The sequence below is a fragment of the Falco naumanni genome, chromosome 3, assembly GCF_017639655.2.
Source record: "Falco naumanni isolate bFalNau1 chromosome 3, bFalNau1.pat, whole genome shotgun sequence".
Lineage (NCBI taxonomy): Eukaryota > Metazoa > Chordata > Aves > Falconiformes > Falconidae > Falco > Falco naumanni.
Genome location: NC_054056.1, coordinates 66,338,049 through 66,364,673, shown reverse-complemented (window position 1 = coordinate 66,364,673; position 26,625 = coordinate 66,338,049). Strand labels below are relative to the sequence as shown.

Here is a 26,625-nt window from a genome sequence, read left to right as displayed (position 1 = left end):
AAAAATTAAACCACTTCCTTAATCCCATCTGATAATGTATATATATCACTTTCTGTAACAAATCTTTGGAAGTTTCGCAACAAGGTGCGGTTTAGAGCACAATGTGGTTTCTCTAGGTATTCTACTGGTCCTGTCTGAGTCCATATGGAAATACACTGGTAAAGGTTGTCTGTGGCCCACCTTTGCCATTACAGAATTACTCTGTAACAAGAAATGTGCTTTGCCTTGTTTTTGTGTTTGGAGGGGAGAACAAGAGCGTTGTCATGTTATGCCTCTCACAGGAGGCTGACAGGTGTCCTCTAGCAAATGCAGTGGTGGTGGCTTAGGGTCCAAGTACTCTCAGCTGTCCACCTTTGATCACTGTGTGGAGCTGATATGCCCTGGGTGGTAAGCTGGAACAGCAAAGCCTGGGTGTCTACTCTGCTCTACCGAGTCATCCATAGGCACAGGTGACTCGGGCAGAGGGGCAGGGAGCTCAGCCAGGGTCCCTTGCTGCAGCTGTTCGCAGGGCAGGGATGGCTGCCACAGCCCCGCACTTCTTTCTTTGTGGAGCCATCTTGTATCGCAAAGAGCTGGAGACACTTGAGAGATTCAAATACCTGCTGGAGTCACAACCCCGTTTTATTTCTGTGCTATGCTACCCCAGTGCTGCAAGACTTCTTCCCTGGCTATCCAGGCAAGGGAGACGGAGCTGCAATACCCCAGGGCTCATTTCTGTCCGATTTCCTCAAGTTTCCCCTTTGTGGGAACAGGGAGTGAGGAGGGACTGGGTCTCCCCTGGGATCTTACCTCAGCAGGGAACTGGGACCAGCTGTAAGGCACATCAGGGCCCAGGAGCTCCTGTGAGCAGTTATGAGTCCCATGGTTCTGACAAAGCTTGTGAGACTACAATGTAACTTGCAGTGAAAAATGGCTTTCTTAGAATGCAAAACATACAGAAGTAAGAACATGGGCTTTGTTCAACTTGGTGTAAAAATGAGTGGGTTTGATCACTTTGAAAATCTAAGAGTAAATGGAATTTACTGAGTTTGCTTTTAAAATAAAAACTTAACTGTGCACAAGTTTAGACACTTTGAGATGAGTGTGTGTTGAGCTAATAAAAGTTGATGTCAACATTTTAGAATATGTTTGGAAACAAAAAAGAACTAGTGCTTGATCAAGCTGCAGTCACAAAAACATTCTTCCCTTCATGATAAAAAGAAAATCTGTGTGTGATTCTGCAAATATTTCAGATCATCTGAAGAGGCTAGTAAGTGCTAGTAAATTATTATTTTTTGTTGTTGTCAAATGTCTTTCTTTTTTGGCGGTAGACTTCAGAAAACCCCCAACCTTTGTATGTGTTTTCATTATGTACATCAGTCATAATTTTGCCTACAATTCTTGACATGCACTCTGCGTTGCTCTGCTAACAAGAGAAAAGACCAGCCATTAAGTTTATGTTTCTTTGTTTTTGAACAAAGTCACATATCAGGAATAATGCTAGGGGTATGCTAATAAACAATATATAGTGCTAGTCATCAGGGAGTAAGAAATATTTTCTAACTAGTTCTAAAGGGAAACAATGTTTTAAACAAGGGGAGAGTGATTGTTATTTATGCAATATTGTTGTTCTATATGTCAGCATCAAAAAGCATCTTGTAAAGAGCTTAGCATAATAAATCGTTGGCCGAGACTATCATTATTTAGAGGTCTTTGATAGATCTAGATGTAGTGCAGTAAGGTTAAATTTACCAATACATAGTAGGAAATCCTTAGACTCAGTCTGAATTTCTACCAATGTTACCAGTGTTGTCACAACAAAAAAAGAGAAAAACTGTTGTATCTTTCAAAACACCTCACTTTACAAATCATAACTGCAAAACTAAGTCAAAGCAGATTTGTTTTCTGGGTGCCCGTTGATTTTGTTTGTCTACATAAGGATTTAACTTGGTTACATTTCAGAAAACTAAAACTGATTTAAATGAAAAATGGCAAAAAAAGCTTATGACTGTTTCCACTGAGAAGCAACAGAAAACATTTTGTTAGTGTCATCAAGAAAATTAAAATAGCCTCTGTGTATGAGAAGCAATGGGAGATTTGTAAAGAGGAGCCCACAGGAACACTTAATTTCAGAGTTGTCTTTGATTAGTCGCTAATTTTTCAGCTAACTTGGTAAGACAAAATGACATAGGTTTAAAATGTCTCTATATTCCTGCCTTCGGGCTTGAAGTAGAAAGATACTTATTGGATGGGCACTTTATCTGTCTGGGACAGGGCATCGAAATTTAGATGCTGATAACAAATCCAGCAAGTCTTTAATAATGTTTAGAGTAAGGTGAAAAAAAAAAAAACATTTTAAGAAATATAATCAATAATACTAGCTGTATAACACTTTTCAGAAGTTAAATATATACAAGACAGGCTGTATTTTTGATGCACATTATCCGGTGAACCCTGCTTCTTCCCTAGCTAATATATATGAAATCTGCAATTTACTACATCTGTGCCAGCTTTTTGTAATGTTACATTCTTTAAAAAATATATGTTTTCCTTTTTTTTTTTTTTTTTTTTTTTTTTTTTGCTGATGTAGGCAAGGTGCCTGTGGCTGTACAGAAAGATACACGTCTCTTGAGTTACTGCCTTGATGTGGCAGTTCAGGGCTTACCTTGCCTTCACTGCATCTTCAAAAGAACAATTGAGCTCTCCAGGACTGTTACCTTAGGACTTGAGTCCTTGATACTACAATTATGCAGTTGAATAATTTTATGAATCTGACTTGTCTCATTAGATGCCTGGATAACTGCAAGTTTTAAGTCTTATGATGAAAAAACAAAATCTTACTTTTAAATATACTCTTAGTTATCACTTTTAAAGCAATGCTATGCAATATCAAATCTCTGGCCAATTCAGGTCAAGAAAAGTAATAAGAGAAAATACAGTCATTCTTAGGATGTTGAAATGTCTTGGACAAGTGATATACCTTGTAGAAAAGTAAAGTAGCAGATCTTTTTTGAAAGACACCAAAACACAAATGAAAAACTTTTCCTGTGCTCAAAAAGAGCAGAGTAATGCATTTCCTTTTTTATAAAGAAATTTGATCTATATACACCATGATTTTTAAGTAAGTCAGGGCCAATCTAATGTGGCCAGAAGGATTGCTTTCTGGCTAGTTTCCAGCCAGCCTTCTTAGTTTCAGTACAGGCTCGCCCAGAGATACTGCCCGGATACAGTAACCATTTGTCCAGCCTAGCAGGGATTTTTCCCTCCTTGAAAAATGGCAACCTGATGGACCATTTGAAATTTATGGTGCAGAGGAGATTCTGCAGACCAGTTAAGAATGAGGGAGAAGCAGATTTCTGATTTCTGTGTTCTGTTCCTGGCTTCTCCCCAGTTCTGTAGTGGGCCTAATCCATTGGTATAAAATGAAGGATTCACGTTGATTTCTGTGTCGCTTGGATCACATCCCACATATCTTCACTGCATTTTGCCTTCCATGAATATAAAACTAGTGTTTTAGCAATACTGGTCTGTCCATGGAGTTAAGAAGCTGAAAAAAATCCCAATCTCTACAGTTTCAGGAAACTCAGATAAAAGCTACTCCAGAGCAGAGTAATTTTTTAATATTAATAATTAAGCCTTAATGAAAACGCTGCTGGAGAACTTTAAATGATCACTCAGAACTCAGTATTTTGAGATATAATGAAATGGTTCCAATTGTGTGTTTCAGTAAATTTTATCTACCCTTGTTTCTTTAGAAGAAGACCTACCAGTGCATCAAATGTCAGATGGTTTTCTACAATGAATGGGATATCCAAGTTCATGTTGCAAACCACATGATTGGTAAGTGAAGCACTAAAACTTCTCAAAGACAGATAGCCATTTCTCTTACTCATGATCATCATTGCCTCTAAAATTAAACAGAGTTAAGGAGAAATTAATTGTGCATCCATCAATGATTAACCTAGGCATGATTGATTTTTTTATTCATATTATTAGACTTGATAAAGCATTAGCATATTTTATTTTCTGCAAGGGCTAGTTTATACTTCTGCAGAGAATTATATATCCACTGCCAGTCAAAACACAGGTGATTAGCAAATTAAACTTCTAATCATTTTTGCATTATTGAAAACAAACTAACAGGAATGGTTAATGAACTGGATGTTAGCTTTCCATAGAGTTTTAGACAGGTTTTAATTTCAGAAGTTATTATGGTAATGACACTACTGTGTACTTCTCAAGCACCTTGGTACCAAAATCAAAACTGGCAAGTTTTTGTCGTTAGGAAGAATAAATAATTCAAATGGCCATAAAATAGTATTGTTTGTTGTGTTTGAGCAGTCCGGAAAAAATCCTAAGTGTATCTCTATACAATTAAATGCTATCATTTATTTGAAAAAATAAGGATTTGTAGTATTTAGTAATGGAATCTGCTCTTTAAGGTACAAGCATTTTAAAAAGTCTTTTTGGATTCCTGAATCCTAGCCTGGCTTGATGTTTACAAGGCTGTTACAGTTGTAAATTGGAATAAAACAAAAGCTGCTTTTTCTTTGATATTCATATTTTCCTATTATTTGCTTATTCCCCTAGGTTTTACCCATAATGTTTTCAATTTGGTAACCACTCAGTAATAGCACTAAGAGTTCTATCAACCAATTAAATTTATCAAGCACATCATTTGCCTGCTAATAAGATAACATTGCCGGGGTTGTTTCATTTTGTTTTTAGCCTCTTTTCCAAATTTCACTTTTCAAGGCAGAGATGGATACCATTGATTTGAAACTCCTGCTTCCCTTATGCTGTTTTTCTTGCTTTAATAATAGAAAAGCATGCAATGCATAGACCAAACGATATGTTATAGAAGCCAGTAATTACATGTCCAACAGAAGAAAATTTGCTGTTTTTTTCATCTTATAACTTAAAAATAATTAGTTTGATGCTTGTTCTTTTTTCTTTCAAGGTAACATGCAGATTTCTTTCATGAGCACTAGTAAATTGGCTGCACTGTAAGAGAAAGTTACCTGCCAAAACTTAATAGCCCATTTTTCTGGGTACTTTATTAATAAGTTTTAATACATTTAGAGCATGGATATTTTATATACTTATCAGAAAAATGAATAAGCACAAAGAACAAGCTGGTTTTGTAAAGGAGCAAAGTGATTTGCCTGTTGGATTAAGCCTTAGTTTTGACATTTTGTGTCTTTGGGGAGGAGGTAACTTGAACTGTTTCACAGTATTCAATCTGGGTCAGTAATGTGGAATTTAAAAGTAGGTTATTACCAACAACAGAACTCACCACCTCTGCTGTTTTCTTTGAATCCAGTGTTTGACATGTTCTTAATTGTAGCATATAGTGACACTGAAACGTGACGGGGAATATGGATGCTGTGAGTAAGGGATGATGCTGGAATGGCATAGTAGTGTGTGTGCTTGCCACCCACTTCCCAAGTGCCTTACATTTTCAGAATAGGAGTCCACTTCTTTTATGAAATACTCAGATTTTCTTTTCTTTTTTTTCTCTCTTATTTTCTGGATGAGTTTTGGTAAAGGATCAGAAGGGAAGAGAGAAAATAGGAGAGTCACTAAAGCAGGAAAAATCCAGTTAGCTGGCTTCTGCCTGCAGATCTGAAAAAACTGAGATTTTCTTAAACTGAGCTATTAACTGCCTATGTTTTATTTGTAAAAGCTGGGTGAGGTTGAATGTGAAAGAGAATCTTTTAAAAAATATTTAATTGTTTTGTCTGTGTTGTATCTAATCATGCATGATATTGCTTCATGACATAACCATAGTGACACAGATTTAAACGTGCTTAATGTAAAATCTTCCCAGTGAAATAAAGAAGGAGTTTGCAAAACATGCAGGGAGATTTGCCGGTCATGCTTGTGGTAATCTGTGTTCAGTGGAAGATTCTTATCTGCACTGCCAGACTTAACAGTGCAGCTCCTAATGATGTAGCCTCGATTAAGCAAATGCAAGGGGATTTTGTGTTGGGGTGGAGTGAAAGGAATATCAGCATTCCAGAGAGTTTTGAATGTGACCTCGGAATTGAAGCACAGGGAAAAATAATTTCTGATCTCCAATTCTGTTAGCCTTCTCACCACTAATTGGATTTTTCCTTAGCTATCTTTCTAAATTCACTCTCCCCCTCTCTCCTTTAATTTATATCATTGTTCACAGGCCTTTTTCCAAGACCATATTCTGTCTAGAGAGAAAGGTTCAAGGGGTGACAGCAAGGGATTTAAAAATTGGCCTTAGTTTATGTACATCTGTAGGTAGGCTTATAATATTCATATATAATACAGAAAACATGCATGCAAACACTTGTGTGAATATATGTAATACATAACCCATGTATATACCCATATATATCTGCGTGCATATAGGATTGAAAAATATATTAGATTAAACACTGAAGTGAATATTGACTTGTTGACACAGCACATTTACCAAACAAAAAAATGGTTTCCTAAACACATTGGTCCCTCCCTTTTTTACATGTATCTGATGTCTTCTTGCCCTGCTTTCCTAGTAGGAGATTGCCAGAAGACCATGTAGTGTCTTCACTCATCTAGGGAAAGGAAAGTGAGAAGCTTTGGGGAGAGAGAAGGAAAAAAAAAGGACTTTAAATATGAGGGAGAGCAAAGGTAATCTGGGAAAGTAGTAGTTAAAAGTAGAACAGTGTGATAATCTCTAGATTAAATATAGGGACAATAAATGCCTTTACAGACATCATCACACAGTGTCAGGAACTGTTATTTCTTCTTGCAGTAAGATGTTAGCATTATCTGTGTTGCAGTTACTGATGGATGTAGTGTCTTACCTGAAGGACTCCATAATCATAATTCAGGGAAAAGAGAAAAGGAGAGGCAGCTGGGACATGGGACAAACAAGAAGGTGGAAAGTCCTCTGCCAAACTCCACCCAGAAATGGGTGGGAACCATTGGCAGAGATACATGCTCAGCCAGCTGAGAAAAACAGTTTCCTACTCACCATCTTTTTAGCAGTTTGGGTCCCTAGAAAAGTGATGGTGTTCCATCTAATTACTATGCCCCTTGAACATGATCCTGGGACATAAACTGAGTTCAAGTTGCTAAATTCGACACAGAGAAGTTGCATTTTGGAAGGTCACTGAGGCAAAGACATGTTCGTAAAACCCCAGTGTGAAACTTAGACTTTTAAATAAGGCAACCAGGATTACTTTGTGGGCTAAAATAGTTCCACCAAGGGTAGGTATTTTTAGGTTGTGAATATGTGTGGTGTTTTTGTCTAATCAAATATAATCTCAACTAGACATTTAGCAGGGGAAGAGAGATTAGAGGCTATTTGAAAAGCCTCTTACTCTTCTTTGTTAGGAGGGTATATAGTGTTTTTACAGATTTTATTTTATGTCTCAATCAATTCAACAAGAGGGATTATGCCACCTAATGGAAAATAAAATCTGCAGATGACCCAGTGGAGTGTAACCTTAAGTATCACTGACAACAATACAATTTACATTCATTATTATACAAGTTATATATTAGAAAGAAGTCATAGGGATGGCTTTCCTCAGTAACTGTATGTTCATTACTTCTAGAACTTACCATTTAAAAACTGTTCTGCAGCCTTTAATAGAGTCTTCCCAACATCTTTGTGGTGGGACAGGGCAATAAGCCTTTTCCATTGAATAGATAAGGACAAAGAGGTGAGGAAGTGGGACTCCTTGCTTGCATTAAGTGAGTGAAAGTTCAAGAGTTCTGACTGCTGGATCTGTCTGCACATTTCTAGACACCGTACTTTGTCAAGCAACGCCCGTGTTTGCTTAAACTACACACTGATTCAAGCTTAGGCTAGGGGATGCCAGCTGACAGAAAGTGAGGCAAACTGTGGGCTTTTTAAAATGGGCCCTCTGTTTAGACATTATTTTGGACATGGGTATAAGCATGTACTTTTGTTTGAATAATCATGAGGATGACCGCCAAATGAAAACACGTTTGTCAGTGTGTGTATTGAAATTTGCTGGTAAAAGTTTCTCAGCTTTTTAGTGGGAAAGGAGGAAACATTAATCCAGGTGTGTTTCATATGGGTTTAGGAAGTGCCGACATGAACATTAATTCTTCAGCTGCCTTCTTTCCTTTACCTCTCCCTCCTGGTGGAATACATAACATTTTTAGCAGCTTTCAGAAAATTGTATTTCTGGGTGCATGGTGTCTGGAAAAGAGAGAGGTTTCTGGCATCTCTTTGTTTTCATCATAGTTTACAGTTGGCATTTGACCTGAGAGGGTAGGAAGTGAATCTGCCATTGTTTGTGTTCTGTTTGCTGCAATCCATTGCTCCTCCTATTATTTTCCCTGTTATTTTAAGCAGAGAAGCTAAACATTGTTTTTTCTTTCACTGATTCCTTTCCATATGTAGTATCTGATGCAGTTCCATGTAAATAGACTAAACAGTCGCCATAACAGTTGCCTAGGATTTTGCATACATGCACATACAGAATGGCTCAGAACTGGGAGAGTTCGGACATGGTTAACTCAGAAAAGGAATTACTCTGTATAAAATGATGAGGCTCAACAGCAGTAGTGTAAATTTGTAAGTACTCTGAGTAAAGTGCTGTTAGGCATGAGATAATGTAAAGAGATGACATTGCCAAGAACTATTTATGAAGAGCTTAATTTTTTTCACTCTGATAATTCTTGACCAATAATTACCAGCTTCTAATTATCTATTTTAGTTAGAAAGAAATCTCTATCACTATGGAGGTTGGCATTGCAACTAGCGCATAAATCCCCAAAGAGGTAAATGTGTTCCAAACAGCCACAAACAACTGTCTCATGAAACATAGTGAGCAAATTGCGAGCCGCTGGCTGTGCACAACAGAGCAGCACATTTACCATTGAGGACTGATCAGGCTGACAAAGAGAATGATAAAAGGGGGAAACAGCCACAATCTTTGTAGTTTGCTGCTACTTTTGTCGATGAAGAAAGCAAGCCCCAGTGTCATAGTAAGAGCCGCTACCCCTCTGAAGAGTTGTGGAGCAAAGGGGAAGGGTGTCACAGACAGGATTCAGTACCTTTTTGCAACCCTACTTTAGACAATTCCTATATAGATAGTTCCTATTAAGTAAATAGAGTTTTCTTTCTTTAACCTTTTCAGTATCATGTATAAAACACATTTTGTGAAGTCTGTTGGCGGGGGGGAGCTTGTTTTTGAGGGGAGGTTGTTGTGTAGCATTGAGCAAGGTAGCAGGTGTGAGCAGGAGGAGGAAATGAAGGGAAAGAAAAAAAGATGACGAGCACCAAAGTTAGGAAGCAAACAGGATGAAGGAATCCTGCAGTTGACAAGAAGAATTCTGGTTTACACCAGTAAAGACTTCATTAAACCCCAAGGAAACAAATCTATGTCGGAACAACTGTAGTTTAAAAAGAAGAGTATATATAAAGTGGGATCTAATATTTTAATTTCTCTGTCAAGAAATTTTACAGCTATGTTTTACAATAACAAGTAGTATGTAACCATTAGAAGACGTAAAGACACATTTTAGTGCAACTCATGATTTTTGATTTTTTCAGTGACAGTGGTACAAGTATATAATACGTATATATGTGTTGTGTGGATATGCATGTTTGCATTATGCATGTATTAACTGCATGCATAATAAACCTATAAAAATAAATCATCTTATTTGCCTCACATTTGTGTGTTGTACATTACAGTACATGTGGACAACATCACTAATGTCAAGACAAAGGAAATACCTCAGTTGGCTTTCTGGACCCCAAGAAAATTTTAGTCTGGTTGTAATAGCATGTGACATTCACACATTCTGTTATTTGTCTAATACCTAAGGTCGTTAAACCGCATGATTTTCCTTTCTCTTAAGCAGAAAGCTGTGCCAGGCAACTAATAGTTGTTGCACCATGTTGACCTTAAGTAATACATCTTCAGAACATCAGTTTAATCACTGTACAGTAAAACTGACATTGTGAAGTCCCTCTTACCTGAGGTTTGGAGAAAAAGTATACGGAGATTACACATCTACACACTAGAGGAGGAAGAAGGTGGAGACTTCCTTTTGTCAGTCATCTTTCACTGATTCCTGAGTAGTAAGAAATGGAAATTGTTGATTTATAGTGAGGAGACAGATCATGCTCTTGTAGCATCAGAAAATCATTTGGATGCCTGGGAATCTCCTATTTATGGACAGAGCTGGCAAGAAGTTCTCTAAAAGTTAGAGGGAACTTGGTCACCTTGTCTGCAAAATGAGGCGATGTAATTGAATTACCCAGGAAAACCAGCATTTGGAGTTAAATCTGAGAAAACGAAAGGTTTATTTTGTGAGGAGCTGGGTTACAAAATCGGCGAAATCTGTGCTGTTTAATACTAACAGGAAGCTACTCTCCTGTGGGCAATGCTGGCTTATTTGAAAAGCCCATAAAGGGTTTCTGCATGGACCATACAAAAGGGATACTTTCTCTTTAATAGCCATCTGTACAGGAGAGATGAGAAGTGGGCCAGGTCATCTCTCCTCAGCTGTCATGATATTAACGTAGGTAATGGAGCAAGCTCTGCGTTCTGCTGGGTGTTGTTTTTCATAGATGTTCATCGATTTACACAGATAATTCTATTTATTTCTTAGAGTTGGTCCAAGCAAACCAGGCAGAATAACAAACACCAAAGCATTTCAAATGACTTTATCTTTGTTGTTTTGTAATGTAACTTTTGTCTAAAAAATGGTGTCACACCTACTGTGCAGATGGCTGCATGATTTGTAAACCAGCCAAAACATTTAAACAAATGTGTGATCTGGGGATAGATTAAATAAAGGATAAAATGGAGTGTGGACCACAAATTCTAATAATCAGATGATTTTAAGTTGTGTGTAGTGTGGAGCGATGGTAGCAGCGATAGCAGGGAACGCTTGCCAATGACAGCAAGGTGCCTTACAGATCTCAGGATGGAGCCTGTGGCCTAGTAGGCCTCAGTTTGAGAGCTGCACATTTGCTGTACAGCTGGCAGCTCTGTATGGGGACATCAGATAAAACTTATGTAAAATGAAGTGTTATTGCTTAGTATGAAATTGTGCAGAGAGGGAATTTGCAGACAGTAACTGAAAACAGAATTCATGGTACCAATGAAGCAGACTGTAAATATGAAGAGGCTTTAATTATCTGCGCAATTTAACAAAAAATTCAGGATGTATTCGGAAATGGCAAAGGCAGCTGTAAACATGCTAGAGCACCACCGTTCCCTGGGCTTCAGGTTGTGTGTGTCACCTATTTGGGCGGCAGGCGCCCTGCCACCCCCCACCCCCGGGCGCGTACCTTCGCCCACCAAGCTGCATTGCTCGCAGCTGGCACTTCATTTCAGGGGTCTGAAGCAGGAATGGTTGCTTGCTTTTTGAGACAGCTTTCAGGAAAGACTGTCCAGGCTTTTAAAATCACAGATGGTACAGTCAGGACACAGTCTGCAAATGTCCATGAGCCTTTTTTTCGGGAGCTGGGGGGGGACACGACACCTTGGACTCAAAAAATTCTAATAAAATAGAATGAAAATGTCTTGTTATTTAATCATATTATTAGTAATATAATAATAGCAATGATTATACTACTAAAAGAAGCATTTGAAAAATATCCACAGTTCAGGCTGGAGTTCATTTTATAGAGAAACGAGGCAAAGCACACAGAAGGTTTAGATTTTTCCTGCAGAAATGCCTGTGGTATGAATAGCGCTTGAGGGAGGGGATGCTATCGAAAGGTAACACCAGGCAGTACGAAAGTTGTTCCTTTCCCTCTACCTGCCATAAGATTCGCCTCCAAACCACTGCAGTGATATACCGTGCATGTTAATACTGAGGCACCATGGGCTGAATTAATGGCACGGTGTCTGCCTTCCCTTTTGTTCTTTGTTGCTGACCATTTGTATTGCAGGCTTTATCAGTAGCCTTAGTGCATTCCTTCAGCTGTGTTTAGCTGTCAGCACAGAGGGTAGCCTCACCATCGCTTTTCTAAATCGTCCCTGTTCCGAGCAGAGAAGCCTCCGATTCTTCGACAGAGCAGCGCGTCCTGAGGTTTCTCCCTGCCATGTAAGCGCAGGAAGCAAAACAAAAGAAGCCAATATGGAGAGTGGGTGTCGAACTTCAGCTGCTCATATTGTTGCATTTGGTGAGCTGACGGGGTTTCGTAGGTCACCTTTAGAATTATGCCTATGACAGCAGTAGCTACCTGCCAAGATTGCAAGGTATCTCACAGCTCTCAGGATGGAGCCTGTGGCCTGGTAGGCCACCGTTGGAGGGGTACACATTTGCTGTACAGCTGGCAGCACTGTATGGGGCAGCAGTGTGGGCTGTTAGGGAGCTGGAAAGGAGACAAGCATGAAATTTCTTCTAACCCCAACTCTGTTTTTCTGTACTGTTGGCTGCTTCTCAGTTCCTTGACAAAAAAACCAATCAGGCACCCTTTAATCCGCCTGTGATTACCAGTGGTATAAAAAGAGAAGCATAATGAGGAAAAATGCCTCGTTTTGTTGCCTTCAAAAGCCAACAAATTGGAGTTAACTTGACAGGAAGTGGCTTAATAATTAGATTATTTATTTATTCCTGACACATATCCCCCTGTTACTAGTCTCAGGAGATCCTGTAGATGGTACGATTTTCAAGCTGCCATTACTTCGCTGTCTTCTGTGAACAAAGAAGCTACTGTCTATCAGTCAATTAAATGCACTCTTTAAGCAAAGGCTGAGAAGTCCTCAATGGATAGAGCCCTGGGACATTGTGGCTGATGATTCCTTTCTCTGTACTGTACATCACACTCTCAACTACGGTCCCCACAGAGATGGAATAAAGTCATGCATTAAAATATCACTTGTTGATTTGTTTGCTAATGAAGAGCCATTGAAATGTTTGTGTATTTCTGTGGCAAAATTGTTGATAAAAGGACTACTTGCTTGCATATCTTACTTTATCTTCAGTAAGCACTTATTTAAGACTTACTAAAATTAAAGTCAACAAATTAAGGAAAAAACAGAGAGATGGATAATATTGGTTTACTTGCAATTCACATCAATGTAAATAACACTGAGGACAGCAAGAAGAGAGAAAAGGGAATAACAGTACTTCAACCATGTCTGTTATAATTTTCTTCATTAGTAACAATAAGGATCTCTGGTGGGTTTTTTTTCTGCTGTGGTAGTGGGCACCCATTTCAAATAATGAAAATGCTAAAGGATCAGTTTTAAAATTATCCTGGACATCTAAGAACATGGTATTTTTTTAAAAAAAAAAAGGAAAACTTGAGTCTTTGTTTCTGTTTTTTTTTGCATTTCTTTTTGGATTTTAAATATGCCCAGTTAACAAAAACTTCCATTGTTTAGAGATTAACTGTGCACAGATGGTTAGCCTCTTAGCTGAGAAAAGTACAACCATGTCAAGCTAGTTAGTAATGCTGGTTAAGGGTGCATACTTAATGCAAAATCAGCAATGTTGTCCAAAGCCGGGGCCTCTGAGCTTAACGACACCCTCCCTTACCCTCCCCCCAGCCCCACCAGGCTTCTTAACTGTATGTTATAGTCTCTGTGTATTTGCCCTCCCATCATTCTTCTTCCACCCTGCAAGAGCCTGGGTCACCAGAGTGGACCAGTGTAGACTTTGGGCCAGGCTGGATAGAGGGGTGTTTGAATTATACTTTTTTTTACATAAGTCAACATACATGTATACCTGTCTTCACGCTGAAAATCATTAATTGGCAACATCCATCTGGAGTTGATGCAGGTCTTATGCTGCTTGTCTTAAAAAGCTGTATTTTCTTTTAAGAAATATAGATAGTGCTGTAGCAGTTCTCCAGTGAATTAGCTTTGTTCTGACTTTAACCTCTGTATGACCATTTAATATATATTTATATATATATTTATACATATAAAAATAAAGTCACACATACCAGGATTATTGTTTTCAATGAACTTAACAACAAGCTATAGGGAATTAATTCAAACCAGCCTCAAATTGGAGTGTTTCTTATTCCTATCCTGTTATTCCAACTCATTTTATTAGAAAAAGCTTAGATACTCAGAGGTGTTCTATAATAGAAAATGAATTTGAAACCCATTCATTAATTGGTGATTAATACATTTCAGGATTAGTTTAAGCAAGGCCCTACCTCCTGCCCAGTCAAGTATGTTCTGGTTAATATCCAATTATCTGCACCTTCGTACTTATTATGTCTTAATATTTCGGATATGATAACCAGAAACTTGAGAGTAATGCTAATGAGGAGAGTAGAACAGGAATTAACCAGTGACATACTCAATGATCCTTGCTGAGGAAAGTAACTCCTTCTGTCTCCTCAGCACAGTGGTCGAGCTACCACCATGCTTTCAGTAAGCAGTACTTCCAATTCAGCCTTCATGGGAGCTTAGAATTCTGTTTAGGTATCCTTATTCTTACATGCCTTATAGACCATGTATAGTCAGGAGATACTCCTGCACACCCTTTTTCACATGTAGAGTTACTTTCTTTAAGTGGAGCCAGTGGAAAATCATTAGTAAAGTGAAATGGTGATACCTACGTAAAATACAAGCTGGTTTGTGATTGAATGCACTTTCTTATATACACAGGTGTATGTATGTGTATATAAGCTGAACAGCCTATCTATCGTGTCCTTCAGCTTGTAAGACAGCTGCTTTAGTGTCCAGCAAACCAGATAGAAATGTCTGTGAAGTAAAAAAAGATCTAAATGATAAATGTGAAATGTAAATATTGCCAAATTAAAATTTTCTGTGCACAAAAATGTCAAGCCCTTAAAATTCAATCTCAGGATTCTTGCCTGTGAAAAATTATTATACGTCCTCTTAGTGTTCTATGCAAGTAAAACCATGGGACCACCATATCAGTGGGGCAGAACTGAGTAATCCTGTCGTGTGGCCTTAAACTAACGTAATTATAGAGGTAAATTCAATGTATAGGGAGGAAGAAAGACGAAACATTCCTTTTGGCAGATTTATTTTTCTTAACTAAGCTGCTGTTTGAATACGTGTGCAATTCAGGGCATTAGGAGAAGCCCCAGAGGAAATGAAGTAGTGGGCAGAGTGAAGGAGACCTGCTCAAAGGTGCAAAGCCACAAAACACGTTATTTTTATTACATGAATATAATCCGATATATGTAGTACTTATCCAAGAGACTTTACAGAATACGCTATTCATAGTTTGTTGGACAAAGCTTATTTTAAAGCACTGCCTCATTCACTGTGTTTATACTGAAAGGTACGAGTCCTAGGTCTGGATTAGACTGAATGATAAAAGGAATAGTATATTTGTATAATCAAATGCAACCATAAAACACATGTACAATGGCCAGAGTTAAGGATATGTCTGTAACATCCTGTTTCAGATTTCTCTTCCCAGTGTCTAGCCATACAATTTGTATTTTCTGTCACACAGTATTAAGAGTGCTGTAGTTCAGGACCTCAGCAGTATATTCTTAATATCTAGCTGTTTGGCTAGGCACCCTTTCTCCCAACTCTGGCACACATCATTCACAATGAACCCACTGTGCTTCTGGCTTCATTGCTTTTCATTGCACACCTACGCAAGTGCCAAGACATTAGATAACCGTGCAAAAAAAAAAAAAAAAAAAAAATCCCCCCTACAAGTCCCCCAGATGAGACTCCTGCAGAGCACTGTGTAATTCTTTGAATAACTTGGGAGATGTTGATGTTTACTACCTCATTCAATTAGACATTCAGAGGTAACGCAGCCTTCCATTTGCTTTGAAGTTTGTTTAAAAAGCCTAACCCAAATATCACTTAGTGCAAAGTGTGATTTGCAAACTGTCATAACATGATCAAATCAAAACCAATTTTCACCAGAACAGTTAAATACTCTTTTCTTCAGCTGAGTGACATTTCCCTGCCAAATTTGAACTTTTAACCCACATTGCTCCTTGTGTGCTGTTATTCTTCAAGTCAGACTTAACAGGGATGGTGGTTTTAACCTTTTTTGATTAAAATATAGCTAAGCTTAAAAAAAAGAAGGGTGAAATGAAAATAAAATTAAATAAGTGAAAAATGAAATCAATAGGCTTGGGCAGAGAGCTAGCGTAGAAAACTTAATCTTAGGGTTACCTCTTAATAATGGAAAAGTTCTATACTTTTACGTGCTGCTGCATTTGCACCAGTGATGGAGTATGCCTAGCAGTACAGACTGGAATTGTACCGCCAGGAAAAATCCTTCATAGTGGTGCATGGGAATAAATTAGATGACAGAAAATAGGACTCTAATTTCTATGATATGTCACCTAGGTTATCGTATTTTACATCAACTGCCGCCTTTGTGCTGCATGTGCATCTCTTTCAACCCTTGCAATGGGTCTTCCAGGCCAGCCTTTTTGTGGGCTGGTGATTTTCTTTGTCTCCTTCAACCTAAAGCTTCAGTAGAAGTTCTCTTCTGTGACAAGAGAAGCACTCTCAACGCACTCCAGCTGCCCTTTTTTCTTAAATGTATCCTTCCCATTCATCTCTTTAAAAAGCAGATTTGGAAGGCTCTTTGACTCTGAATTCTCCTTCACCATTATCTCCAACAAAATGCAGTTAACTTTTTCATGGCATTACAGTCTCTCTCTCTCTCTCTCTCTCCTTTTGCTTTATGGTGTTCTCCTTTCTTGTGTGGAGGGGGAACTCCTTTTTTCCAAGTCTTGTTTTCAAGTCTTTACTTGACAATTTTTGTTTCAGAATGTCGAAACAGGAGTCAGAATGGGTGCAAGTTTGTGGCGGTTCCAGCATTCCCGATGACTTCTTCACTAGCCTAGAACAAGTTGTTGAAATGTGAAATGAAGACAGTACTTACAGAGATTTTTCAAGACAAATTAGTTAATTTACATTAGGAAGGAAAAGTACTGTAATGCTGTAAATAGCAAGCTACTAAATTATTTGTATTCTTTATTATCTCTTGGCTCATAGGGAGTTCTGCTGCTTGCCTTAGAGCTCCCAAATCTGGTTCATGTTTCCTATCCATTTCAGAGCCCAATCTAAAAAAATTGGTTCTCCTCTTTTAATGTATCATCACTTCTTAGAGATGTGGTCCAGCTGATTTCTATTCTTGACATCACCTTCTCCACAGAACAAAAATTGTCCTTCATTTCTTCCCCAGTCAGAACCAGTTAACAGAAAGAGAGTTAACAGAAATTGTGACGGCTTCCATGAGTCAATAACATTGGCTTATTCCTTTTCAGAATTTGTCCTTTATCACTGCAATTCTGAAAGTTGTTTCAAGGTCTGTCTACCCTGTGGGTCCTGTACCTTGCACAAATCTCATTCTCAATTTCTATATATTCTGCTCTCATATGAAAATATTTATTTTCTCCCTTGCCTAAGCCAGTTGTATTTCTTTGTCTTCCTTGGCTATCATTAATTTGCAACTGGTTAGTGCCATGCTTTTGTAATGAATTTGTGCATTCACACTATAAAATATATTGACAGTCTTTAGCTTCAGTCACTTATTGTGGCACTCGGCTAAGTCTTGTAAAAATGACACACTTGTGCACCTTCAGGAGAGTTTTCACTTTTCAGTGTTCTCTGCTGAAATTACCTTCTTTTTAAAATATAGTCCTGATTCAGTACCAACTATAGCTGGCACCACAGATCTTACAGCTTTAAATAGTATGCCTTAATATTGCCCCCTTTGTATGCTGCATTGTAATGAAGCAACATCACTAAATTGCAGTGGAGGGTGATTGTTGCATGGGGATGACTACTACACCTTGGGGTCTATTTGCACCACATTATTTTTTTATTGTTGTTATTACAACCCATCTTCTTTACTCTCATGATGACAAACTTGCTGTTGGACATCCGCGCAGCGCAGGGGATCTTTAAAAACATTTTGGACATCAGCTTCTCTCTTAGGTACACACCAATGACTGTTCAGTTCCAGGCTCTGGTATCCTGGGTGGCTTTGCACTACTTTAGTGATGCCAGCTTGGCCTGTTCACTAGACTTGCGGTGTTCTTCATCATTTGCTCTTAAAAAAATTAGTTTGTTGCTGATAGAAGTGACAGGCATTTCTTGCTAAGCATTTTCAGACAGGAACAATACTAGATTTCTAACAAGTGGAACATGCTTTTTTCCCTTCTTGCTATTCCCCATGCATTTGACAGTACAGAAGAGTACAAAAATGATTTTGCTTGAGCTGTTTCCTTTCCTTTTGGCACTGTGTTCACATTGAAAGGAAGAATTATAGCAGTGGTATCAGTTTATCATCCAGTGCCACGATCTCAAGGAACCTTCTGCAAAACTCGGTTTCACCCAAGTAATAAAAATTATTATTGCTGTAAAGATACAAATATTTTAATAGAGACATTTTCTTTTCAAAAATCTTCCCAATGTACAGAGACAGTGTCTAAATACAAACTTCAGGAAGGCAACAGCGTAAATTGCTGCAAGAAGCAGCCTTCATCCATGAAGGCAAGTTCTAACTGATTTGTCAGATGATGTCAGTGGAAGATAATCATTGATTTCATATGTGTGGAGGTCAAGAAATTGTCCTGTGTTCTACAGCAACAGGGAAGCTCAGGAGATCACAACTGACATATTTTACTGAAGGTACAAAGAACTGTTGCCCACTCCCCTATGCCCTCATCGCTTTAGCCTGGTGCCTGATCACTTACACTTTTCATACGTTTGGTAACAATGTTCCTGTCACCCCTCCCACTGTAGCCTGGAGATTCAGCGTCCCCGCTGCTGCTTTGCTAAGGGGTAGAAGTAGAAACTACATCTCTATTGCACAGTCTCAGTGCTCCCAAGCGTGTTGGCTTGTTGCTCTAGTGTCCATGCTCTTTGGTGCTGTCCTTGCTGGGATTTTGTCACAAAGAGAAATGTCCCAAAGTGGGAGTGTCACAGGGTCCTCAGGCTCACTTTTGTGCCTGCATCTGTGTCTGTCACGAATGGTAAAAGTTTTAAATGGATTTGCATGGCACCACTGTACATTAGGATTTGTAATGAAAAGGTCTGATCCTGAAAACATGTAAGTATGCATATGATTTTATTCACATGCATAGATGGCACAAGCTTCCTTTTATACAGGAATAAGCCTATATATGTTCTCAAGTGTTTGTAAGATTGAGGCCTAAATTGCAATTCCGAGTGGTATTTTAACAACATATTCTAAATGTGGAAAAAAAAAAAAAATCTTCTGTAATGAAGTCACCATCCCATTAAAACATCTTTTTTCCCTCAGTGATGCCAAACGTGAATTTTAAGATGTAATTTGGATTTTTTCCATCTTTATGAAGATGACACATTTTTTTCATTGCAAGGCAGCTTTTTTTTTCAGTTCCTTCTTTAGCTTGATACTGTGGCCATGTAGCATTTCCATTTAAATCAGTGATCAGAGCTGACACACCTTGAATTGAAGTATCAATTTGTTTAAAACTGACGCCATTTCCACACTATTCAGTTGTACAAACTTCCGGTTATGGACCAGAGAGCATTGATTTTTAGCTGTCATTTCTAGTACACACACTGTAGATTTGAAATTTAAACCTTAATCCACTCTTTAATACAATTAATTTTTAATGTGCAGTAATACTAATTGAAATAGCCTGAATTTAGTAAGTCACCACAAGACATTTTCAAAAGCAGGAGTCTCCACTGAGAGCTGGAAGGACAGATAATCATTGTTACAGTGTTTACAGAATAAATGCACACTCTGCGGGCAATTCCATGCCAAGAGATTTTTTGTTCGTTTATATTAATATATTTCATTGTGGATTTAAATTTGTTTTCAGTGATTCCTACTGAAATACATCTGTTGTGAGCCAAGTTACTTTGGCTTTGTTTTAATGGAAGTGTTTACTTTTATAGAATATTTTCAGTCTTCTGTCTATTTTTAACATGACTGTCGCTGTATTATGTAGCTGTCAAATGCATTGTGATGTGCAGAGAAACATACTCAATTTTCTACCTGTAAAGTGGTCAGCCATGCAGTTTCTGTGTATGATAAACCAAAGCTGCATGTTCTGTACCTGACTCTTTTATTCCTCTAGGTTTGCTTTTCATATGAGCAATGTATCTTGTGCCAGCCTGATTTCACTGCCTCACTTTTAATTTTCAGGCGTGATCTTTTCAGATGTTTTAGCAGGGACGATGGAGAGGGGATTCTAACTGCAGAGGAACAGATCTTACACAATTAACCAAGGAGGGATTTAATCATTTGTATAATAGCAAGATGCCATTGCTACACTTATCTGATAAGAAGGAATACTTCTTAGTATGCATCAATTCTTCTGATGAATGGGCTTGTACAGTGTTCAAAGTGAGCGCCAGTGTTAAGTGAAAAAAAATGTCATGTGCTTTATATCATCCTTTCATGGCTTTCACATTACAGTATTTAATAAGCCAATAGTGCTGTTAAATATTTAGCAAAGCTTCCCTCAAAACCTTGCCATATATTCGAATGGGATTTTGAGACATTTTGCAGCACATAAGTAAAAATTATGCTTTAGTTCTAGAAATGGTTGTAACATGGCATATTTCCTAAAGGAAGTGCAGGACAACATGGCATAAATAAATTCAGCAGATTTCACACCCACAGAACACCAGAATTGATTCCCATTTTTCGGATTAAGAGTTCAAACTGACTCCCATTTTGTCAGAAGAAAGCTGCACTGAGTTTATTTGCACAGAATATTAAAACAGCATTATAGCATTTAGTAAAAACCTTGCAACTCACAGTGTGATATTTTAAAGGCTCCTCACCGGTACATTATTTGTAACACTGAACATTTTCTGAGTTGGGGGTGAGAGAAAAGCAAAGATCAAGTTGTTACCCTCTTCTGAGACTGACAGTTCATCACTAGGTAACACTTTTAGGTTCTGTAGTATGCAAAATAGAGATTTAATAACATAGTTGTTGCATTATGTTGTTAATCAAACAATAATAAATCATTAGAAACCCTGTCTTCTTTGACAAACGTCTGCATGTTTCAGATCCTTGTTGTATGCTAATTAATCCTCAGTAAGTACTTGTATAATAATTAAATGTGTTGCACTTAAACCATTTATACGGTTTAGGGAAGCACATCTCATGTTACTTTTAGGAGGAATTTGGGTTCGATACGCAATGAAATGGGTATTAACCCATTTCTTGGGGTAACTCACAAATTTTAGGTGCTACGCATAATGTGCACCCTTTTTGCCCCTCTTTGTGTTTAAGAATAGTCTACAAAGTTAGGTGAGCCTGCCCAGAGCCTGCTGCCTGGACAAGTGTGTCCCTGCCCCATGCAGAGGCAGCACAGTGGTTCTGCAGTCTCCCTGCTGCAGTGAGAGGTAAGGAGCAGCTTTACAGGTGCTCAGCTGTCTGGCTTGAGGCTCCCACTCCTCTGTTTCCTGGGGATATCTGCAGTCCTCCTGCTGATTACTTAGTCTGTGAGCTGTGTGCAAGAATTTGGGCCTATTGAAGAACTATTATTTTCAGGTTTTCATTAAAAAAGAAAGGCTATCTCTGGTGGGTATAAGCCACATGTGGTGTTGCACATAGTGGTTAGTTTAACCCCTGAGGTGGGAAGGAGTGCTCTTCTGGAAATTTTATTTTCAGTTTGGGTGAATATATATATATATATATATATATATATATATAAAGTTTCAGTTTCTGTCAGCAGCTAATACCTGCTCTTTTTCTTTTTTTTTTTTTTTTTTTTTTTAATATTCGTAGAAAAATAACTCACTTTCAAAGAAATAGTGGTGTAGCCTCTTTACAAATGACTTGGGTCCTGTTTAAAATGTTGGATATATTTTGTTCGGGAAATCATGTTCACGTGTGTGGCGTATTTGTTTAAGTATTCAAAAAATTAGGGTGTTAATTTCATGCATGTGTGTGAATATACGGAAAGGTCTATATAGTTATATAGGGTAGGCATACTTAATATGCATAGCTTGATGTATGTTGACCTCAGGTTATGAGAGTAGAAAATCCCATTTTCCAGCTTGTTTCAAATGTAGTAAAAATGCTGCTTCAGTTGCTTTATGCTACTCACATTGGGAAAGGTGCTTATACTGTGATAATTATCATCAAGGAATATTAATGCGTTCAGCATTTGTAACCCAAAAACTCATTATAGCTTAAGCTGTGCATCATCTGTGAAGAGAGAACTTTGCCAGAATTCGCTCTTCACAGGGGTTGCCTCCTGCTTGTGATGGAGTGGTCAGAGTATTGTAAGAGGTCACTTAGGCTATTTTTGAAAGCTGAAGTTTTGCAATTTTTGATTCACTACCTTCTGTCTAAATAGCTTAGCATTCTTACCCCCCCAAAATTTGCTTTTTCTAATTGAATGCCTGGTGAAGTGCATAAAGCTAAAAGATTGCATCTCATTATGTGCAAGAGGCTAAAGGTGTAGACATAAATATTGCACATCAAGGTCATAGCGATTTCAGGGTCCATATTCCATCAGTATACATGGAATTTGCACAAGCACCACTCATGCTAGTGGGAACTAGCCGTTCCATTCCTGTGGTCTTTGATAAGAAACTGTTGATACATTTGATAGCAACTTCCACTTCAGTATTTATGTATTCTGGGACCATATTTTGGTTCCTTAATGCTATTTCACCATGAAAAACAGGGTTTATAATTTTTATACTTCTGTTGTCTTCCAAGCTCCTGAAATCACAGTTTAACAGCCTTCATATTTCTAAAATGTACTTGGGCAGCTTGTTCAAAGCATCAGAGCCTCACTTTCCTCACTTGAGTTTCACATCAATGTCCCCCAGCTGACTGAGCTGATTTACATTAATGTTGAAATTCAGTCCTGTAAGGGTTACTTTGTATTTTCATCAGTATGTTTTGTTGTGAGCATCCGCATGTGGCTCTACCCAAATATATACTAGATTGGTTACAGAATAAGATGACCAAAAGATCTAAAATTAAATAATGACCTCCAATAAATAATTTCTTTCTTGTTGACTTGTAATTGAAATCTTCCTTCCAACCAAGCACTCTTTGCAGATGAATGTTGTGCTTCCACTCTTGGTAATGGAAGACTGTAGCGGAGCCAGAATTGTGTTGTTCAGTGCTTTTGTTGCTGGAATTTTTAATATGGCTGGGGTTTATTATTTCTTCTCCCCAATATTGAAACATTGCTTGTCATTTCTCACTCTTAATATTGCCTTATGTTGCATGTTGTAGTTTGCTTGCTTTATGTTAGGCAGAGTAGACTGGTTCTCACAGACTGCTTTGTTTCTGAGGTCAAAATGTGAACCTGGCCTTGCTCCTGGGAGGACTAGAAAAATCTATTTCATAACTTTCTGCAGGCCTCAAAGAAGGCTAAGAAGAAAAACACAAAGCCCACAGGCTTAGTTTAGACCTGGTGAAGAGCTGGATTCATCAACAGGAAAGCTTGCCGCTGATCAGCTTTTCTTGTTGTAAAGGGTCCCTGCTGTCAGTGCATACTCCGCTGATACGGCAGAGCTTTGGGGAGCCTTGTGAGTCTTTTAAACACCCACACATTTGTCCAGAAATACCTGACTTGATAATACAGAACAAATCTGCTGAAGTAAGGAATCGCTTGCCTACTAAATCACCGAAATGAAGGCTAAATCACCGAAATGAAGGGCTCAAAAGATAGGTAAACATAGTCCTCATGAGCTGAGTGTGCATGTTACAGGCTTGTCCAGTTCACTGATGGGTCATAACTTTGTGCAGTAGAGTGCTAATGCCTCGTAATGAATGGCTGTCTTGAACCAAGGTGAGATTCTCGCAGGTGAGAACACTGTTGATGGGAAATAATATGGTACCATATCTGCTGTTTGGACGTAAACTTAATAATCTCTATGAATTTTTAGTAACCCTGCTTCCCTTCCAAAGAAACATTATGAAAAGATTGCTTCCAAATCCTTCAGATACTCACTGCTTTTGTGATAGATGCCCTTAGTCTTTACCTTGAGGCACTGGAAATGAATGTATTTGCTAGAGATAAGGATGTAGACTTCCAAAGAAGCAAATCGTATTTTCATGTTTAAGTTCACCATTTGCACTTGATGTGGTGAAAGCCAAATGTGAAGAATTGCTTTTCAACATTATTTCTCTGTCTTCTGTATCTCAAGACCTCTGAGTTATTATGTTAAAATGTTCTATTACATTTTATAAAGAAATGTTGGAAAACCGGAAATAGAGCAAGATTGCATCCATCGATTTGGCTGTAGGTGGATTGCTCTAGCTACAGCTTAAATCACAAAAAGGGTCATCTTTGTGCAATGTAATAATGTTATGGAAAAGACCAAACAATCTGCATTTACTGAAGGCATGACAAATGAAACCATTATGCAGTGTTAACGGTTACTCCTTTTAATCAAAAGGGAAACTGGTGGGATTGATTCTTATCCCACTTAACACCAACACAGTGAGCTACCAAGCAGGTGATTGAGATGAAGTGTGAGCAAATGCTTATGGCAAAGCAACTGCAATCAGGATTAGGTCCAGCATTTGTTTTTTAAAATGTTATCATTCACCCTGTCCTTTTATTTCACTCATTACTTGTTTTCAATTTTGTATCAATTTGTCAAAATTCATATTAAAGTGCTGTGAAAGACGGGGAGTGAGCATGGAGGCAGCATCTGCTTTTCTGCCAGACCCAGAAAATACATAATTTTTAAATTTATCTGGATTCTATTTCATGGAATGGCTTTTTTTTGAAATATTTAAAAATGTAAAACTATCTCATTTTTTTTAAACAATAGGCTACTTATATTAAAAAAAAAAAGTATAGACGTGTTTGTCTATATGGTTTATTTTATACAAATCCAACAGCTCAGAGATTTATTGTATGTGCAAACTCAAAACTGAGCAGATTAGATATTGTAGCATGATGTTCAAAAGAGAGCTATTGGAATGGTAGAATTCTTGGCTTGGCTCCCTCTTCAGATGTAATTGCTGCTTCATTAGGTCTTGGAAGAGTTTCCTATGGTTAAATTTAATCAAATGGTTTAGAATGGCAAGCTCGTGCGCTCAAAATTCCAATACCATTCAGAATTTTAACAAGATTTCCCTCAAATCTTTTTTAAACAAATATTGTTCAACACTAACTGTAGATTCTAAAGTAATTCTTAGTAACTCATCATAATGAATAAAGTCTGATTTAGAATAGTCTGTATAGGACTTGGATGCTAAAGGGGAGTCATCTGTTGTAGCTAAAACCTGCTTGCCAGTATCCTGTGCAATTAAGTAGCAAGACTCTGGTGCTCTTTTAGCTGTATTAGTGGGCAGCTCTGTGTTTTTTTCTGAGTATCTTTTACTCATGTAGCTATATTCTAATTCACTGTGTTTTAATTAGCTTGGCTTGCTATGTTAGCTATTTCAGTTGATGTGGCTGTCTTGAAGACTTCTTCACATACCTGAGCAGCAGTGAACTGCAGCCTTCTAAAGCAAATCCATGGGGTGGATGGGAGAGGCTGGTATTAGAGATTAGTAAGAAATGTGAAAAAATGGTTCAAAATGACATGAAAGAAGAAGACAGGGTGGGGGGTGGAAAGGAGAAATGGAGCCAGCAAACAGTGTGAGCATCCCACTCTCCTGTTTCCAAAGCCACTGAAAACGTTGGAAGTGTGCAAGAGCTGTACATGAAATACAGGTGCAGCACACATTTATTCCAAAATAAATTATAAGAAAATGTCATTGTTGCTGGAGCTGTGGAAGGAAGGAAAGAACGGATAAATTAAAAGAGTGTTAATTTGCAATCCATAACTTATTTCAAAATGTCAGGTTTTAAGGTAATGAAGGGATGTAGTGGAGAATGGTTATTTTTTCTTTTACCAAGTTAAAATACAAATGCACACCCTGGGAGACAAAGAAAGACAAGGTCCCCATGCTGAAGACCTTACAGTCTGGATTTTGCAGACTGGTATACTGTAATATGCAGTAATGGCTTCAGAATATTACCGTTTGTTTCTTTAAACACCAACTTTTAATCATCATGTTAAATTAAAATGTTGAGGCAGACAGCGAGTGTGGGAAGTAAAGAGTGTTGTCTGGACATTGCTCTGGTTTTCCATTTTTCTCCATTTCTGTGCATTTTTCTGTACCAGAGACTCCGAATGAAAACAGGTTCTAAACTGCAGCCACACAGCCTGGGTAGGTTTCCTTTTCAAATCCATGAGGAACAATGTAGCCAGTAAAATGAAAGTGCCATCTGGGTGTAGATATGATGTCACTGCCAACTCTTTGCTGGTGCTGATAGCAAGCCCAAAATTATGGTGATGCATCCATGTTTTATAAGTATTCTTTCTGCTGGAGATGTTTGACTGATTTGAATTTTTATTGCAGATGATACGTTGCAGCGCAAAAGTCTGGGCATAGAGTATGCATGGGCTTTTCTGACATAATTCCATATAATTTCTCTCTCACACACGTGCTCCCCATCCTCTAGTCCAGCACAATGATTCTCTGCACAATGCAGTACTTGTAGCTGCCAAAAGGGAAGGCAAATGTTAGGCTTATATACTAAGAAACAAGGGGAAAGAAGTTTGGAGACCCATCAGAACATGCATTGGCCATGGTAGAAATGTTCACTCTCTACCTTCATATTTCTTCTAGTCATCACCGGCAAAACCCCAGTAAGATTTATTCTTATTATATATAGGTATTTCTGAATACGTTGTGCAGTTTTTCCAGAAGTTAATTTATTAAACA

General features: G+C 38.1%; 1 protein-coding gene across 10 annotated transcripts in view; it reads left to right on the top strand.

Moving 5' to 3' along the window:
- The window catches only part of ZNF521 (zinc finger protein 521), a 232,547-nt gene that overhangs the window by 109,535 nt on the left and 96,387 nt on the right, over positions 1-26,625 (top strand). For all 10 annotated transcript variants that reach the window (XM_040585895.1, XM_040585903.1, XM_040585897.1 and 7 more), the window contains one exon: positions 3,735-3,819. In XM_040585895.1, coding sequence (XP_040441829.1) covers positions 3,735-3,819 — 85 coding nt within the window. The remainder of the gene's footprint in view (positions 1-3,734; positions 3,820-26,625) is intronic.